Source organism: Pelodiscus sinensis, chromosome 17 (genome assembly GCF_049634645.1).
Source record: "Pelodiscus sinensis isolate JC-2024 chromosome 17, ASM4963464v1, whole genome shotgun sequence".
Lineage (NCBI taxonomy): Eukaryota > Metazoa > Chordata > Testudines > Trionychidae > Pelodiscus > Pelodiscus sinensis.
This window is the reverse complement of record NC_134727.1, coordinates 8,286,717-8,305,178: the sequence shown is the minus strand read 5'-3', so window position 1 is coordinate 8,305,178 and position 18,462 is coordinate 8,286,717. Positions and strand designations below refer to the sequence as shown.

At 43.1% G+C, this 18,462-nt stretch overlaps 1 protein-coding gene across 4 annotated transcripts in view; it reads left to right on the top strand.

The window, feature by feature from the left end:
* WWC1 (WW and C2 domain containing 1) overlaps positions 1 to 18,462 on the top strand; it is a 141,516-nt gene that overhangs the window by 89,303 nt on the left and 33,751 nt on the right. For all 4 annotated transcript variants that reach the window (XM_075900176.1, XM_075900177.1, XM_075900178.1 and 1 more), the window contains exons 8-11: positions 1,442 to 1,515; positions 7,148 to 7,390; positions 12,207 to 12,296; positions 14,762 to 15,282. In XM_075900176.1, the coding sequence (XP_075756291.1) occupies positions 1,442 to 1,515; positions 7,148 to 7,390; positions 12,207 to 12,296; positions 14,762 to 15,282 (928 nt within the window). The remainder of the gene's footprint in view (positions 1 to 1,441; positions 1,516 to 7,147; positions 7,391 to 12,206; positions 12,297 to 14,761; positions 15,283 to 18,462) is intronic.

The following is an 18,462-nucleotide window of genomic DNA, read 5'->3' as shown; positions in this document are numbered from 1 at the left end:
CCTTCCTTTCCTCTCTCTCCAGTTATCATTGGGCCTGAGTGTGGGAGTGGCTCTGTAATTCAGGGATTAGGACACCTACCTGGGAGGTGGAAGACCCTCAGTCTGGCCCTGCCCCCCATTCTAATCACTCTTTTGTTATTCAGCCTCAGCACATCAGCTTCATGAGAATATCACGCAACTCAGGAGTTAGAGCCACAACTGACAGTAAGGTGGTGCATCCTGGTGCGCCATTCCAGCAAGCGCCAGGTGGGGTGTTCTGCTGTAGGCATCCCCTAAATATTTCTTCCTTGAGACACGGAATATTCTGTTAATCCTTGCAGGTTAAGACAAGCACTGTGACACACTGACGTTTTTAAAGGCTACCTAAGGATTTAGCATTGAGGAAGATCACAAACCATCAGAGCTGGGTCATTTCATGAAGTTAATTTCTACTAGCTGAGAATTTGAATTGTAAATAAGTAATGTTACCATTTTTTTTAAATCTACTTTTTGTTACAATGTGTTACAATGCAACCCTGTAAAGAAGAGGATTGCAGGCTCATGTGCCCGTAAAAACGTAGAAGACACTTAAGTGGGACATAACGCTGGTGTTGGACCTCCACCAGACTGCAGTTTATCTTTGAATTCTATTATTGTAAATGAGAATTAAATCCTCAGGGCTTTAAAATTAATTATTCCTTCTGGGGTGAATTCTACCAATATCTGTTGGTTAATATCCTTAACTTTCAAAGATATGTAGAACCGTCTAATGGACACTTCTTGACTTTCATGCACAAAAAGGATGGCTTCTTACTACATCTTAGTAAAATTGAATGGCAAGTTGCTGAAGTATAGTTTAGTATTAAAATTAAAAAATGGGTAGTGTCTTTTGACACCATTCCTTTCCATGGTGCCTCTCAAACATTAGACCTTGGTCTGGTGATCAGCTCAGTGCAATCAAGTGAGTGTCACTGAGGCTCTGCACAGGTGCAACAAGGTATCATGGTGACCAATCCGGCCAGTCCTCACTAGAGTGACTAGCCCTTGCTAGCTTTCTGTTCCTTGCCTTGCATATTTTTCAGTCTAAATAACACAGGCCAACATAAGACATATTGTAACATTTCACAAGAGGGAGACAGTAAAAATTACCTCACAAAATGTCCCCGGTTGTGGTTTTAAATGGAAGGGCAAGAAAATCTGGGCCCCAATCATAAATGTGAATTAGTTTCTGCTGTGCTCTGTAAGTGGAGAGCAAGTTAATTATTGCATCTTGTATCCGTTTTTAAATACCCAAAGCACATAATCGTAAAAATATCAAAGGAAACAATTTTCAGTCTAATAATCGCTTGACTCTATGAATTAAATTTAATTGACAAGTAACCAGCACTAACATTTCAGTGTAGAATGTCACAAGGCATAATAGCTATTTATGAATTCTCCGGTTTTGTTTTTTTTTTCCTAGTTTATTACAAGCACTAATAATCAGCTGGCTGAGAAGGTCAGATTACGCCTCCGATATGAAGAAGCCAAGAGAAGGTAGTTGGTGTTTTGTCTGTTGCTTACCATCCGGACTGTACAGTTCAAAATGTAAACAGATATCTATGATAGAGGGGAAAATCCATTAAGAGCACAATTAGAACTTCAGTGGTGGTGGTGGAGCTTTCATTGGGACTCTGAAAAATCTTTTGTGCTCAGGACAGCATGCAGCAATTGCTTTTTTGAAAGACTCCAGCTTTTAATGACAATAAAGGCAGTATGGAATTGCAAATGCAAATCAAATGTTAAGATAGTGTCTTAGTAATTAACCAGAACACTAGGATAAATACAAAGTTGTAAATCTTCACAGTACAGAAGATAAACACAGTTTTTACCCTTCTCCTTAACTTTTAAAACACCCTATAAAACAAACATGAAATTTAAAAAGTTAACAATAAATTGTCTCACTTAGGCTATAAAGAAAATTAATTTCACATTAAGTCTTTGTTTTTTGCCAGTAACCAGGCAAATAAAAGTAATGGTCTGTATAACTGAAACATTATTGCTATGTAACCAATGTACTAATTATTGAACTAGTGAGTTACAAGGATTCTAGTCAAGATTGGGGAAAGTTTTATATACTTCTTAGATAACAAAATAGCAAGTCTTCAAGTTTGGGTGGACCTGATGGCATATGGTTGTGTGTCTCAATGCCTCCAGGCCTTCCCTCGTAATGAGCCCGCTGTGTTTGAAACAGAGCTGTGAAGTCCCCTCGTTAGCTTAGTATTCAGTACAGGCAGTCCCCGGGTTACGTACAAGATAGGGACTATAGGTTTGTTCTTAAGTTGAATTTGTATGTAAGTCGGAACTGACTCCAGATTCAGCTGCTGCCACTGGGCGGCTTTGCTCGTTTGCCCGGGAGCAAAGCCGCCCAGGCAGCGGGACCCCCGCCGCCTAGGCGGCTTTGCTCCTGTCCCCCTGGTCTGCTGGGGGGGTCCAGCGGCTTTGCTGGACCCCCCCAGCAGACCAGGGAGACCGGGAGAAGCTTTTCTCGCCCCGGGGGACACGGGTGGCGACCCGCCGCCCGTGAGCTCCGGGGCGAGAAAAGCCCCGTTCGTAAGTGTGGATCCGACATAAGTCGGATCCGCGTAAGTCGGGGACTGCCTGTACTTCAAACGACTTTAAATCTGAGGGCCTGGGAGACACATTCATTGCATTTATACCGGATTATTTACAGGTAGCTTCAATTCTAAATCCTGACTCAACCTAGTTCCTGAAACCCTCAAGAATGCAGACGTTAGACACGTGAAAGTCTTGAAAATTTTGACATTTTAGACTTAAGCTGTTCCTCCAAACTTAAGTTTGGAAGCCAATGTAAAGTCATACTCTGAAATTGCACCTGATAATTAACATGGAGGCATTGTGCTTTGGTAGAGCATTCACCCAACTCTGCCCTGCATAAAGCAACTACAGGTTGAATCTCTCTAATCTGGCATGGTTAGGACCTGACTGGTGCTAAACCAGAGAATTTGCCGGACCACAGGAGATAACTGTTGTGTAGCAGCATTATCAACAATCCCACTACTTACTGGGACATTTAGTGGTCAATTAGAGCTAAATAATAGAACAGAACACTAAGGTAACACCTCGAGTAATGGTAGTTCGGAATAGGAAGCCTAGTCTGAACTATCTAGTTCGTGCGCGGCTAGCCGTGGGGCACGGAGTCCGAACTAGTGGACATTTAAAAATGGCGGCGCCCGGCAACATGCAAATGAAGCCCAGGAAATTCAAATCCCAGGCTTCATTTGCAACTCCGGTTGACTACATTACCACCCTAGTTCGAACTAGGGTGGTAGTGTAGACATACCCTAAGAGACAGGACTGAGGGCTGTAAACAAACTTTGAGACTGTGGGAAACTTGGCCACACACCCATAGTAAGTGGACATCCAGCTAACTGAAATCATGCCGGATCACTTGACTTTAAAGTATATAAACAAATAAGAAACAGACTTGCCCTGTACAGTAGAGTGGTCGCCAGTTATCTATTATACTTTGGTTTATGCCCAGAACTAAATACTTTAATTTTCAGCTAATCTCTCGTATATTCCTACTGACAAAAAATATTAAAATCCCATATGGACATTCCAGACTCAAAGGCATTTGGGACAATGAAACCATATTTGCCTGTAGCAGGACACAGGTCAATTCAAAATTTGGGGCAAAATACTGCTTCCCTTAAAATAGGCCCAGTACCATTTAATATAAAAATTGAATGGGGAACAGTAAACCATGGTACATGCCCTTTATAATAGGCATTAGATCTGTTAGTGCATCCTTCCATCCTATCCCAAGCCTGGCTACTATTTGTGTAACACCACCAGGCAGATTTGAACCCGGGACCTTTGGAGTTTAGCTCAAGCTGTAGAGGCTCCTATACTATGAAGCCAGTTGGCTCTCAGTTTAGACTGTAGAGCTCCCTTGTTCTTATCTCTTGCTGTAAGTGGTCTAAGTGTTACTACAGAGGACAGTGAGCCACACTAGGGGTGTGTCTAGACTACATCCCTCTATTGGCAAAGGGATGTAAATGAAGCACTTAGAAAGTGCAAATGAAGCCGGGATTTAAAAATCCCGTGATTCATTTGCATAATCATATAATGGCGCTCTTTCGAAAAAGCACTATTTCAAAATTGAAACTGCAGTCTAGACGTGGTTCTTTCGAAAATAGGGCGCTTTTTCTAAAGATACTCATTTTATGGATATGGCAGCTGCCCCTTTGAATAGCATGGATGCATGGGTTAAAGGGACAGCCACCACACAGCTGATCTCCGGATCAGCTGTGCGGTGGCTGTCCCTTTGAACCACTCATCTGCACGTTCAAAGGGATAGCGGCAGGGAGCCCAGAGTCAGCGAGGGATTCCCTAGCTGACTCCAGGCTCCCTGGGAAATGCTGTGGGGAGCCCAGGATCATCTGGGGAGTCCCCAGCTGATCCTGGGATCCTAGCAGCATGCAGCATAGCTTGGCTACATTGCTATGGGGTGTTGAATTTTCAGACCCTGAGCTACATAGCTGTGTTCACGTGAATGTCAAGTGTAGACCAGGCCTTAATCAAATTGGGATAACAAAGTTGGAATTGGATAGCAGATGCAAGCCTCTGTGGCTTAGCCCTGGACCAAAACTTGTTTCTTAAGGTCTTAAGTGGATGTTTTAATGGTTTAATAGAGCAGCAGTTGGAGCATTACAAAAGATTAGGTATATTCTTGTAAGCACACTTTAGAGCACAGTCCCTAATGGGCCACCTCCATTTTGGTGGTGCAATTTGTACCAGCCATTCAAGTACAGATGCTGGTCTGACTACTTGAATTTCTAAGTGATTGTGAATGCAGACAGGTAGAAGTGCTCTGATTTGCTCTTGCAAACAGGGAGTCACTTCTCTGGGGCAATAAAGGAGTCAGATTATATATCAGGATAGCAAACAAACAATCCAGAATGATTGTTCTATTTAAAAAGAGTAGTTAAAAATAAAAACTAAGCATCCTTTCCTTCATTTCCTTCAGCCTCAGAAGTGATAGGCATTCAAAGTGTCCGGCACTTAGAACCCAGGATTGCTGATTTCTTTGTAATACAAATATCGACCGGTTCATGAATTATATGGTTTAATTGTTCAGTCTGTGGTGATTGGCTTGGCATTTAGCTGAAAAATTTGTTTGCAAACCATTTATTCCATGATGATGAAAATGTTTGGACTTTAAAAGCGGGTTTATTTTTTAAACCTCTTCCCCCCCCCCCCCCCCCCCGAAAAAAACCCCAAAGAATGTCTGCTTGCATAGCAGGGGAAAATTCAGGATTAGTGTTCTTAAAAAGTGTAACAATGTGTGCAGAGCATTGAGAGCAAATTCCACTGAAAAAAAATAACATCAATATGCAGATGTATGCCAGGAGTGATCAGATTAATATAAGAGTAATCCTCTTATAAAATGTATATTCCTTCCAAATGCACTGAGGAATTCTCAGATTATAAATTAATGCCTCTGTGAATTCGTCATTGCTGTACACTTGCACTTAATCAGGCAGCCAGAAACAAAATCGCTCTAAGGAGGCCTAAAAATAGGATGAATTTCTCAAAATTATAGAATTTAAATTAATTAGGAAGATGCAACCTTGCCATAGTAGTTTGCTCTACAGTAAAAATGGGGCCCCAAAAAGTGGCTTCTGTGCAGAAAAGTGACAAAAAAGCATTAAGGTCCTTACTAGCATAGGTGACTGGTGCCTGCGGGGGGTGGGGGAGGAGGTGCATGGAGGCCCACGCAGAAGAACAGAGAGGGGCCTGAGGGAGCACCCCATTTAGCAATTATCTTTTTGGCAGGGTTACAGGGGGTGGTGCACTTCCTGAGTACTACTGCGAGTCACTCACACACACTAGGGTCATAAGAATAAATAAGCTGGTCTTAAACCTGGACAGGTATCCTCTCTTCTGTAGAACTCCAGAGATGTATGGGGCTTTGGAGCTGGAGAGCTGAAGTTGAATGCTAAGAGCCTTTGACATCCCGGTGGCTGCCCCCTTTGCTGTGATCCTGCTAACTCTGACAAGCCAATCAGGGTTGGAATTAGTCTGTACTTGAGATTGTATTTATTACGTTCCCTGAACATATGATGCAGCTCTGAAGTACCATGACTGTAACATTCATGTTGGGCTTTGGAATAATGTCTTCAATTGAAATAGTTTTTATGCAGTATCCAAACAAGTGACTAGTGATTCAGAGTGAAAGTTTGTCACACTTTGACTGTTATGTACACCTGCACTGCTGCTGCCTGAGGATTAAGTTTTAATGCTTTAATTTTTTTTTAAATCTAGACTTGTACTGAGCAATCTTGTTCAAAATGTAGGAATCATGAAACCCAGAACTGACAGTTTAGGAACAAACTCATTAAACACAGTATCCTGATACATTAATTAGGGTTATAAATGTTAACATAGCCACTCATATGGTTACACTTCTGACTAACAATATATGATCTTACTGGACTTTAATGTGACCTAAAAATGTGCTTTACTAAAATTGTTCAACATTCAATATGCCAATGCTTTTAGTACTAGCTAGCCTTGCATTAGCTTTGTCAATACAAATCAGGGTGGGGGTTTTTTTTATTTGACATGTCGGGGCTTAATCTGGGATCCTTAGAGAGCACTTCTCAGCTCTGAAGTACCAAGTTCTCTCCAGCTACGAAAGTGGTAGAGCCGGAGGTTGGCAGTGCACTTCAGTATTCCCCACGCTGCCTGTGTGTATCAGCTCTGACTTGGATAGAACATCTCTCGAGTTTACACTAAGATGTTTTTAACTCCCGTAACTTTTATTGGGGACAGCACCAACTAATGGAAGCAGTAATGCAGGCAGTTCTCAAAAGGGTCCAGTGTCTACCACTATTGGAAGATGTCATGGTGAAAAACATCAGGGTCTTACATCCATTGCAATTTCCTCTGGTGCTGCCATCTGTTGTGCTGCACTGTTGACAATCATGGATCTGAAAAATCCTACTGTAATCAATGCCAGCAGCTGAGGATAGTTCAGTCTCCAAGCTGAGCTGGTTAGCAGGGATGCTAATTGTCACGTGGACCTATGTCCAGTAGCAGCTGAGATCAGGCCACTAAATACAAACACCATACGTGAAGTGAACTTTATTTTTTTCTATAGAATAGCAAACCTAAAAATACATCTGGCTAAACTGGATAGTGAGGCCTGGCCAGGTGTGCTGGATTCAGAACGGGACCGGCTAATATTAATCAATGAGAAGGAGGAGCTCTTAAAGGAAATGCGGTTCATTAGCCCCAGGAAGTGGACTCGAGGTGAAGTGGAAAGATTGGAGGTGGAGAGAAAACGTCTAGAGGAAGACCTGCAAGCTGCAAGAGATACTCAAAGCAAAGCCTTAACGGAGAGGTATGTAACCAGATGCAGATCAAAGCTTAAATTACTGGTTTAGAGAGAGAATAAGAATAAATAATCAAAAGTTTATCTGAAACTGCCCTGAAGTTTTAGGAATGTCCACATTGAGCTGAGAAGTCTTCTGCTTTTTAGGACTTTCTTTTTTCCGAAAGAACCTCCCCCCACACCCAGCCTTTCCTCCCTCCCCCAATAAATTACCTGAAACTCTACCCAAGTGCCTAGGAATGCTGCATTGTATCAACCCTGCTTTCAAACCAGTTGTTCCAGGGAATGTAAGAAATGCCTTTCTGCATTCTTGGACTGGGGGGAGGGGCGGCCCTTTGCTCAGGCTGATGTCATGCAGCAGCCCCTTCAATTGTTATGCAGGTTGGAGTCTAGGAATTGTAAACTGAGTGAATTTTAAAACAGATCCTAAAGCCTGTTTTTTCACTCCAGTGCATTTTGAAATGTTGTTTCCACATGGCCTGATGTTTGCGGGATAGTAGATGGACATATTTCCCAGTCTGAGGAACATGTTAATTAAAAGAAATGCAACCTACTATTTTCCCCATTGATTACTTCAACTACATTCTGAGATCCTTCAGGAAAGTACAGTAGTAATGGTGTAAAATGGTCTAGGCTATGCCTCAGTGTAGTCAGCAACCTGCAGACAAACTAATGTGGGTGGATATTGCTAAGAATCTCACAGTGTGTTATGCATAGCTGTTTTCTCATGACTGTACGTGTACTTGTACATGCTGTCTGCATTTTCATGGTGGTTTTATATTCTCATTTACTCTGCGTAATTAGCTGCTATCCTACACAATTATGCTAAAAATATGTTCATGCATTTGTGGTATTGGACAAATTCCAGACACCTTAGAGAGCTCTGATTGCATGAGTTTTTACTGTTGTGAAACACTTCTAGCTAAATAAATAACTCTTACTGCCATTCTAAAATTAATACCTTTACTTGGAGTTTATGGAAATACTCATTTTGGGATGTCACAAAAGAATGGAGGGCAGGAACCAAGAGGAAAAACTTACTGAGACATACTCTGTAGTGCATCTCCCTTTTGTTAAGGATACCGCTGAGAATCTCATTTGACTTCTGCATCAATCAAATTTTCATCCCCTCTGAAGCACAGCGTATTCAGATATATGTGTACACTTTGAAGTGTGTACAGCTATGAACTTAATTAGTATTTCTGAAGTGGGATGAAAGACTAAATTTCTAGATGAAATTCTAGTAATGAATTTTAAAACTACCCTCAGCCCAACGGTATAAATCAAGAAAAACCTCCAAGCTGCTCCAATGCAACAGCTGTCAGGGTACGGCTTCTATTTTTCAAATGAAATTATACCGTATGAAGTTGAAGATGTTTTCATATAATTAGAATAGGAAACATATAATGCAAATGTGTGAGTTCATTTAAAATTTCCATCTTGTTTCCACACTACAAAATGCTTCTAAGCCCTGAAAGTTTGCTTTCAGTGTTTGTGCAGAGTTTTCTTTATGTGGAAGGACTGGGTTCAATGTGAATTTCATATGGCTAAGTGATCATATTTTGCTTTCTAATGCCTAGCTAACACCCGCAACTTTGATCGCCTGGGTTATCCCACTTTTCTCTCTACAAAGGGCATGAATACAAAATTTGCTCTTACAGCATTGTAAATCAGAAGTAATCCTAGTGCTTCAAGCAAAGTTCTCTTGCTTTATTATATATAATATGATTGTGATGTAAATCATAGAACTGTAGGATTAAAAGAGACTTCAGGAAGGCATCTAGTCCAGTCCCCTGCACTCAAGGCAGGACTATATTATACTAGACCATCTCTGACAAGTGTTTGTCTAACCTGTTCATAAGCACCTCCAATAATGGAGATTCCACCACCTCCTTAGGCAATTTGTTAGAATGCTTAGCCACTCAGAGAGGAAGTTTTTCCTAACGTCTAGCCTAATTTCCCTTGCTGAAATGTGAGCCTCTTGCTTTTTGACATATCCTCAGAGATTAAGGAGAACAATTTTTGACCCTTTTCCTTGGAACAACTTTTTAGGTACTCAAAAGATGTTATCATGTCCCCTCTTAGTCTTCTCTTTTCCAGATTAAACAAATCTTTTTTCCCCCAAAATTTCTCTTAGGTCACATTTTCTAGAACTTTAAGAATTTTTGTTTCTCTTCTCTGGACTTTCTTCAGTTTGTCCACATCTTTCCTGAAATGTGATGCCCAGAACTGGACAGAATACTTCAGTTGAGGCCTAATCAATGAGGAGAAGAGCCAGGATTGCTGGGGGGAGCAGGAGAGAAGGGGTGAGGGTAGTTGCCCTGGGACTCTGGGTTGCTACCACAGGTACCGCGTCTGGGCAGGACTGAAGGCTGGATGTGGGAGGCTAGTGCTGGGCCTGCCCCTTCCACCTGAGGTCCCGCCCTTTCTGGGGGTCCTGGAGCCAAGACCCTCTCCCCACCCTTCCCCAGGGCCCAGCGAAGTCTGTTGCCAGCCCTGAGTAGAGCGCAAGAATTGATTCTTGTGTGTTGCTTACAACACTCCTGTTAATATATCCCAGACTGATGTTTGCTTTTTTGCAACACAGTTGACCAGCAGAAGAGGAAGTTTAGCTTGTGATCTGCTATGCTCCAGAGACATAAAGGCCACCATTCCTAGGCCATCATTTCCCATTTGGTGCGTGCACAATTGATTGATCCTTCCTAAGTGGAGTCCTTTGCATTTTTGTCCTTACAGAATCTAATCTGAAGAAGTGGGCTGTGCCCACGAAAGCTCATGATACCATCTCTGCATGTTTTCTTAGTTTTGCAGCACCTTCGAGACTATTCCTTGTTTTTTAAGTTTTCCCATTTACAGACTAACTCGGCTACTCTGCGGAAACTTTCGAATTTCAGCCGGTTTACTTCAGACCATTTCTCTGGTTTGTCCAGATCATTTTGCATTATAATCCTGTCCTCCAAAACATTTGCAACCCCTCCCTGTTTGGTAGCATCCACAGACTTTAACTTTTTATAACCGTAAATGCACTTACAGGTGCCCCAACTTGGCTATCTGTTTTTATTGGTGTTATAGCAATGGTTAGCCGCCCCAAAGAGGGTCAAATCAAACTGCACAAGGTACTATACCGAGTGGCCTAGGGGATAGTGTATTTGCCTGGGGAGCACAGGGTGATGGGCTTGAATTCCATCCCGCCTCCCCTCTGCCAACCTTTTCCCCCACAGACCTTCTAGACAACGGACAGAGGATGGGAGAGGAAATTGAGATAAAGAACATGCCTAGTAGTAAGCAGAAGTTCCGTGACAGTGTTGGAAATAGAATTCAGCCAGTGGTCCTGCTATTGCCCCTGGTCCTGCTATTAGTCTCTTCGTTGACTCTTTCTGGCAGTGATTTCTTGGGAGGTGGTTTTTTGGTCTAGAACTTGTTTTTAAGTGATCCAACCTTCTTGGCCATTTTAGACAGGGAGCTCTTCTGGCTCTTTCCTCTGAATCCTGGGGATTGTCTTCACAGCTAGCAAGTGTGCAGCTAGCCAGGGTGGGCAGCAAACAGGGTCCACCTGGCAAGTTGATGCATGACAAGCTGCACAGACTAACTAGCTGCATAGACAAGCCTGGTTTAACCTAGACTGGATTCAGTCTCTCAATGGTGCAGGAAGCCTTGGACAGAGTCTGGATACTACCTAGCATTCCTCTTCGTTTCTGATCACATAAAATAGATTCCCATGTACTGTGGAGAGGAGTTTTTAGTAAAGCTTCTTCAGTGGGAGGATAGATGTGGAGGGGAAGTGCCTGAAAAACCCACTTTCCCCATTAGGCCTGTGTGTGGAGAATCTTCCACTGAAAACCCGATCGTCACGGCCAGTTATAAAGGCAGACTCTGTGGTTTACTCTAGCTTGCTTACAACTGTTCTGGTGACACTAAGCAGCTGAAAGAAAACAATGGAGCTGTGTGTATTCATTAGGGTTGGAATGCTTAGAAATACAGTTTTTAAATCCAGAAATTACACTGGTCATAAATGTCTTTGGTGATGTGATTTTTTTTTAACTTATTTTATTTAGAGAAATACTTTACATGAAAAAGTACTGCTTTTTTGAAACTAAGCAAAAGGATAATTCACAAATCCATGTTTTTGATGCATTGACTATAAGACTCTAACTTTGTGACTGGCAAAATGCCTCATGTGAGTTATCCAACAATACTACCAAATGTCTATGGACAGAGCCTAGAACAGTCGTGGCCAAGCCGAGGCTTGTGAACCACATGCGACTCGCGAACCCCCCCCTCCATAACCGCCCCTGCAACCCAAAAATGGCTTTCTCCTCCTGGCTTCCTGTACTGACTTGGGCAGGGGAGCCATCCGGCACGGCCATGAAAGATGAGAATTAAAGACAGAGTCAGGAACCTGCTGTGACCAGAAAGCCTCCAAACTTAAATGTGTTTTCTTAAAGGGGTTGGTGTGTGGGGGGTTTTTTTTTCCCTCAACAACTTTGCCCCGGCTCTTCGTGCTGGATCTGCTGCTATCTTGGCTCTTTGCCCCGAATGGATTAGCCACCCCTGGCCTAAAAAGACAACCAGGCCCAGTGCTTGCTACACCTCATGGAAATAAATATTCGAAGATTTTAGTATTTCTTGAAGCTGTTTAAAAAAACAACCAAATAAAACACATAGGGGGAAAAAAGTATAAAACTGACTTACCTAGGGCTGATAACTATCCTAATTAACTTCCTCTTAGTCTCAGTAGAATTGCATAGTAAGAGCACAATTTAGTCTTTATTTTAATTTCAAAATGTCATTTTAACTTATTGTCCTTCTTTGCTGTCTTCTCTAGATTGAAGTTGAATAGCAAAAGAAATCAGTTGGTCCGTGAACTGGAGGAAACAACACGATTAGTTGTCATGTTACACACCCAGCTGAAAAAGTGAGTTTTCAGTCTTTCAGAGTTGTACATGTGCTTTACGTAGGTATCATGTGATTGCCCTTTCTCCCTTACCACCATGCTCAAATGTTGTATAAGGGTTTGAAATAATTTGACTGAGGGGTGGGAGCCACAAGATAACTGATCACAGAAGTTGATGCTGCTAAAGGCCAGAGGTGGGCAACTTGTGGGCTTCAGGCCATATGCAGCCTATCAGGGTTCTCTGTATGGATTGTTTACCATTTTTTGTTTACCATTGCTCATGCCAGGGTTGCCAGATTCTGCTGGTTTCTGTCGGCATCATTTTTTTCCTACCAGTATTACTGAAGTGCAGTGCACATAAAGCAAGGGGTACCTGAAACCAGGTGTGTGCTGATTGCACACGACATTGACTGACTGTATGAGCTGTGAGCTCCCTCTGCATCCAGTCAAAGCGCTGCTACTGTTCAGTCGGCACAGCCCACAAATTCTAGGCCCACAAGCATAGTTAGCAGATCTACCCTATCCCGGGAGACCGTCTTGGTTACAACAGTCTTGCCGCTCCTTGAGATGAAGGGGCACTCGTGTCCCCTAGGATGCCCATCGCTGACTACCACTGCCTTAGACAAGTAAGCGTGCACTACCGTACCTGATGATTATGACGCTCACAGCATATGTATCTCTGAAAGTGGATTTCAGATTTCTGCTCCTGTTTGTAAACATGCCCTTTGTATTCATGGTGCCTTGAAAAAGAAAAAGGTTGGTAGCTTTGCAGGCAAAGTACACATATTCAGGCACTAAAATTGTCCTGAGAACTTGATAAAGAGTTGGCCTATCCATTGGAGAAATAGGCTTTCTGTCAACTCGGCTAACAGCTGCTGTTTGATTACTTTGCTGTTTTTCCACTACAGCCTTTTGTCTGCAGAGACAATGCAAATAAAGTGCTGATTAGCATTTGTTGTGCTGTCATTTGTATATTCTCTGCTGATGTGTTTTGTGGAAGAGGTTTTTGCGCAAAAACAAGCAGTGTAGACGGGGCCGTTTTGAGCAAAAGCCCCGTTTTGCGCAAGATCCCTTATGCCTCAAAAAATTGCACATTCCCGCAGTGCCTAGCAACTGAAGGAGACATTAAGCACTGCGGGATATTTACTCGTATTGCTCTGCTCTTTCTGTTAGTGGGGGAGCTCACAATGTGGCCATGATATGTTGACAGAAGTTGGCAGTGTAAGCATGATTTGGCGACTTTCTTTTTGGTGACTTTTGCATGTCGATGGCACTTCTGTCGCCAAAGATTTCCAGTGTAGACATAACCTAAGTGTTTCTAGGATCATGCACCAAGAACTCCTTGCTAGTAACATATGTGAGGCCTAAGGTGTTAAATACTTCTGTTTTAATTTAGGAATGGTATTTTATTCTTGCTGATCTCATAACTTTCACAAAAATACAAATGATTCATTATCTTGTTAAAATAAATCTGCAAGTCCAGCATTCTTACGTCAATAAAACCCTCTTACATACTTTATCCTCATTGCATTCTGCTTCTCTTAAATAAAAGTTTGTGTGAATTTCTCACTCGTGAAATGAAAGCCAATTAAGGGTGACTTAAAACAGACCTGGTACTGTCTTCCCACACACATCTGCCAATGTATTGCTGCTCAATTGAGAATATCTCTTCTGTCGGTGCTGAGTTTTTTCTGAGCAGCGCTGAATTATTGGGGTCTTGTTATGTGATCAAGCATCCTCCAAGGCCTCAGCTTACCTTTACTTTGCTTGAGATGTATTCTGATTTGAGGCAGATCTCCAGAGGTAAGTGGCTAGTCAGAGCTGTGTTTAGTTCCTCACTCTTGTGACACTGGGATAACTGAGGCTGAGTTTGCTTGTCAATCCTAATTTTTTCACATGGATGACTCCGGTGAGTCAGCTCAGAACAACTGGTTACTGAGCCCACCCCAGAAAGTTGCAGGCTGAACTTCATAATAAGTCACTGGGCTGGGGTTGGAGGTCAGACAACTGGAAACGATCCCTGTGACAGGAAGGGATTGTCATCTCCTCACTGTGGCACTGAACTCCTCTTTCCTCTGTGGGGCAAAGGATCTGTCTTGATGCTCCACCTTGAAGGTTAAGAAGAACCAGAGGGCCCCAGCCGCCACACACTAGAACAAAGAATGCCGTTACTCTGATCCTTGGTTTCTATGACCTAATGATTATTGGGGTGCGTGTCAGAGAGCTCATAGGATGATGTGTTCAGCTTATTGAAAAATGCAAATTACAACACCTGTTTTGATTGCATTTTGGAAATGTTCAGTTACCTGTACGGCTGGGTGCCAATTCCTGTGTGGACTATAATTCCAAATTGTCAGGGTGCCAAGAGCTAAAATAGCAAATTGCACTAGCGTTTTGGTGAGTGTAGACATAAAAACGTCGTTGTATCTTTCACTGAAATGATCTCAAAGTCGTGTTTTCTCTGACATGTTTGTGTTTCTCTGCAGCCTCTCTGCCAGCATGCTGTCCCTCTCTTCGGGCAGTAGCCCTGGCTCGCTCGCATCCAGCAGAGGATCGCTTGCCACCTCCAGCCAAGATTCTTCCACCTCAGCCAGTTTTACTGATCTCTACTGTGAGCAGTTGGAACACTTGGACTCAGATTATCAGAACAAAGTGGACTTCTTACTCTTGGAGGGAGCCGCTGGATTTAGGCCTTCCGGCTGTATCACCACTATTCATGAGAACAAGGTGGCAAAAACTCACAAAACAGATGCCACCAGTCGTATCCAAGCTCTGAGATCTTTGTCTGGGACCCCTAAATCAATGACATCCCTATCTCCAAGGTCATCTCTGTCATCTCCCTCTCCACCCTGCTCCCCCCTCGTCCTAACCGGAGATGCTTTTTTGAACCAAACAGACTTTGAAGATCCAGAAATAAATATAACTCTTTCTGAACTCATTCTAAATGCTGGAAGTGGCAGCTACAGATTGGAAGAACAGAGAACTGGGGATAAACATCTAGGCCAAGGTATGGTACCGGCTCAACCTCAAAGTATCTTGAAAAGCCTCTTTTAAAAAATATATTTTAGTTATCACATCCGTGATTCATGGATCCACTCTGAGAAACCAGCTAACTGGCTGCTGCGGTTAGTTTATTTACTGGCTCTGCAGCCACATGGCCTCGTGGCTTCCATTGGCTCCGGTTCCCCGTTTTGGCCAAGGGGGAGCCGCGGGAAGCAGTGGCTCATATCCAGGAAATCAGACCTCTCCCACCCAAATCAGCCCCTAATGAGGAGAAGTGGGTTTTTATTTTTTCCTAACGATTATTAATCAATGTTAAGGTGTGTTTGGTTTTACAGCTGTGAGGAATTAAAGGGAGCAAGGGTTGGAAACAAAGCGCCAGGTGGTAGGTCTGCACAGGGCTCACGGCTCTGACAGCAAGGCTACAGGGAGTCCCTTGAATGGCCAAGAGGCCCAGTTCAGTTACCAGTCCCCCAAGTTGTGGGGGAGGCTGCAGCCCTGGCCCAGGGCAGCAAAGACATCTTGTCAGGATGGCCAGGAGGAGGAGGAGGCCCTGCCCTTTGGAGGTGGCTGAACAGTTCTTGCCAGGGGATGGTCCCCACTTGCCTGGCTAGTACGTGAGTGAGCAGGGCTGTGACAGCCGAGCTGCAGAGGCCTCTTTGCTCAGCTGCAGAGCCAGTGACATTCCATCCCTGCAGGCACAAGAGGTGAGGACGATGGTAGGGTAGCTCAGGGATGGGACAGCAGAGCTCCTCAGCTGCAGGGGAGGCCAGCTTGTTGCAGAAGGGCTCCTGCTCAGGGATGGAGCCAGTCAGCAGCCAGGTGTCCTCCTCATCTTGTAGAGCTGGCCAGGGTATTCTACAGCCTTCCCCACACCGGTCACCTGCAGGTATTGGTTGTCTTGGGCCCTTTGCAGCTCAGGTAGAGTTGCCAGGTATCTGGTATTGGCCCAGAGAGTCCGGTATTTGAGGCCTCTGTCCAGTAAAAAAAAACAGAAAATACTGGACATGTAAAATGTTTTTTTCAGACAGAAGGCTGCTTGGGACATTGTTCCCCTGCGTGCCTGGTGGGGACCATCAGGGGAGCGGGGAGCGTGGGGATTTAAAGATGCAATGGCTCTTTTTTTGTGCAGTGGTGGTGGTGTGTGGTGTGTTTTTTTTTTGTTTTGTTTTGGGGTTGGTTTTTTTTTTTTTTTTGCACACACTTTTTTTTTTTCCCCTCAACCAATTTCCCACCATATTCAGTATTTTTTGTGAAAGTATCTGGCAACCCTAAGCTCAGGGAATGAATTCATGGGACTGGAACCAGGGGAGGAGGAGCTATAAAGGGGTCTCTGCACTCCTGGGGGACCAGTGACACCTGGTCCCTGCAGCCCGCAAGGCAGGGAGGCTGTGCTCGGATCATAGCAATGGGTGCATTGTTTTTGTCAATTTCAGTGTGTCCACTGCAATTGACATTTATCAACAAATAATATAATTTGAAAGCTGCCAAGCCACACCCTTAAATAGCGTGGAGCTAATTTTGAAATGTGAATGCCTAACTTAGTGTGCCAAGTTCTCTATCGGGATTTTTAATTTGGCACATCAGAACCCAAATCCCTATTGTAGGGGCCTACTGCCTAAACTTAACTTTGAGTGCCTTAAGATGATCAAGGGCATAGTAAAAAAGCTCAGTAGCTGAAATCTGCAAGGTGGTTGTGAAAGTCGTTTATGATTAAAGAAAGAACCAAAAAATCCCAGGAGGAGCACACCGAATCTGACTGCGCTCACGGGAAATTCAGTAGTTACCCTTCCACAGACTTCAGGAGAGCAGGGGTGGTTTTGTTATATTTTGAGAACTAGCTGTTTCAAAGGCAACGTCTCTTAGCAACAATAACTTGTTTGGATAAAAATGAGACACTGGATGCTTTGCTGAAAGTGTTTGATATCGGAGCAAACACTTTCCTTTGTGAGGCTTCTGGCCCTGTGCAAATAGATTAAAAGCATCAGATACCAATTAATACAATCGACTCTCACGGGCAGACATTAGTGCCTGTCAGGTTTCAGTGCAGGTTGGGCCTATGTGAATGAAAGGGCTTTACTTTCTACTTCAGTGAAGAAAAAAAGTAGAAAGTCACCACTAGTGCTGCAGGGAGCTACATGAGCTTGCAAACTGCAGCAGTGGCAATGGATTTCCAATCCATCTAGCACCATGTTCTGTGGATGTGTAAAAAGACCTACGTGAATGGAAAGAACTAGTAAAATGTAATTACCGCCTGATGCGATTTTGTATCTAAACCGTTGTCATTTTAAGGCTTCATTTGATCATTCAAATTCCCTAAAGTGACAGTACTCTCGCCCTCTGTGACAGATACTTAAATCTGAATATGAAACAGTATTTATTCCCCCTTACAACTGGATGATGATTTGTTTTAACCTTTTTAGCGTTTCACTATTGTCGAGGCTGTTAAATGAAAGCTAAGGTGTTAAGCAGATTAAGCGATTACTGCCATTATTCAGTCAGCAGACAAAGTAATCACCATAAGTGGTTTATTCCAGGGCAGTAAGGAGAGATTTCACTCTTGAGGCATTACTCACACAATTCAATGTAACACTAAAACGATGTGGCTGAATTTTATGGTCAGGTTAGGCTTGGCCTCATGGGGTAGCATGTGCTCAAGTTTTTGTAAGTAGAATTAAGTCGTATAGCCCAGGGGATTTTTTTTAACAAAAAAAAAAAAAATGACTAAGTCTTTGCTTAAATGTGTGTGGTTAGAGTTTACTTACTTATCACTGATAAGTATCAAATGTGTACATGACAAGTGTATATTGACACACACACACACACACACACATACACACACACGAAGCTGAACAGAATCTAGTTCATAGAGAACCCTGTCAGAGTCCTGCACTCTGCTTACAGATGTTCATATGGTCCACAGCTGCTTTTCTGAAACCAGCTGAACTTACACATGTCAGAGATTATAAGAAAAATCCTATTAAGAACAGAAATAAAATCCATTTGAATGGGGTGACTGAATATAATAAACTTCAGATTTATGTTGACATTTCCTGTACACAGTGGAGCCTGCACAGCCCTGTCTCAGGGCAGAGCGTAGGCCTGTCATCGGAAAAGATCAATCCGCAATGGAACATTGGCCATGGTTACACGACAGAGCTTACAGTGGCACAGCTGCACTGCTAGT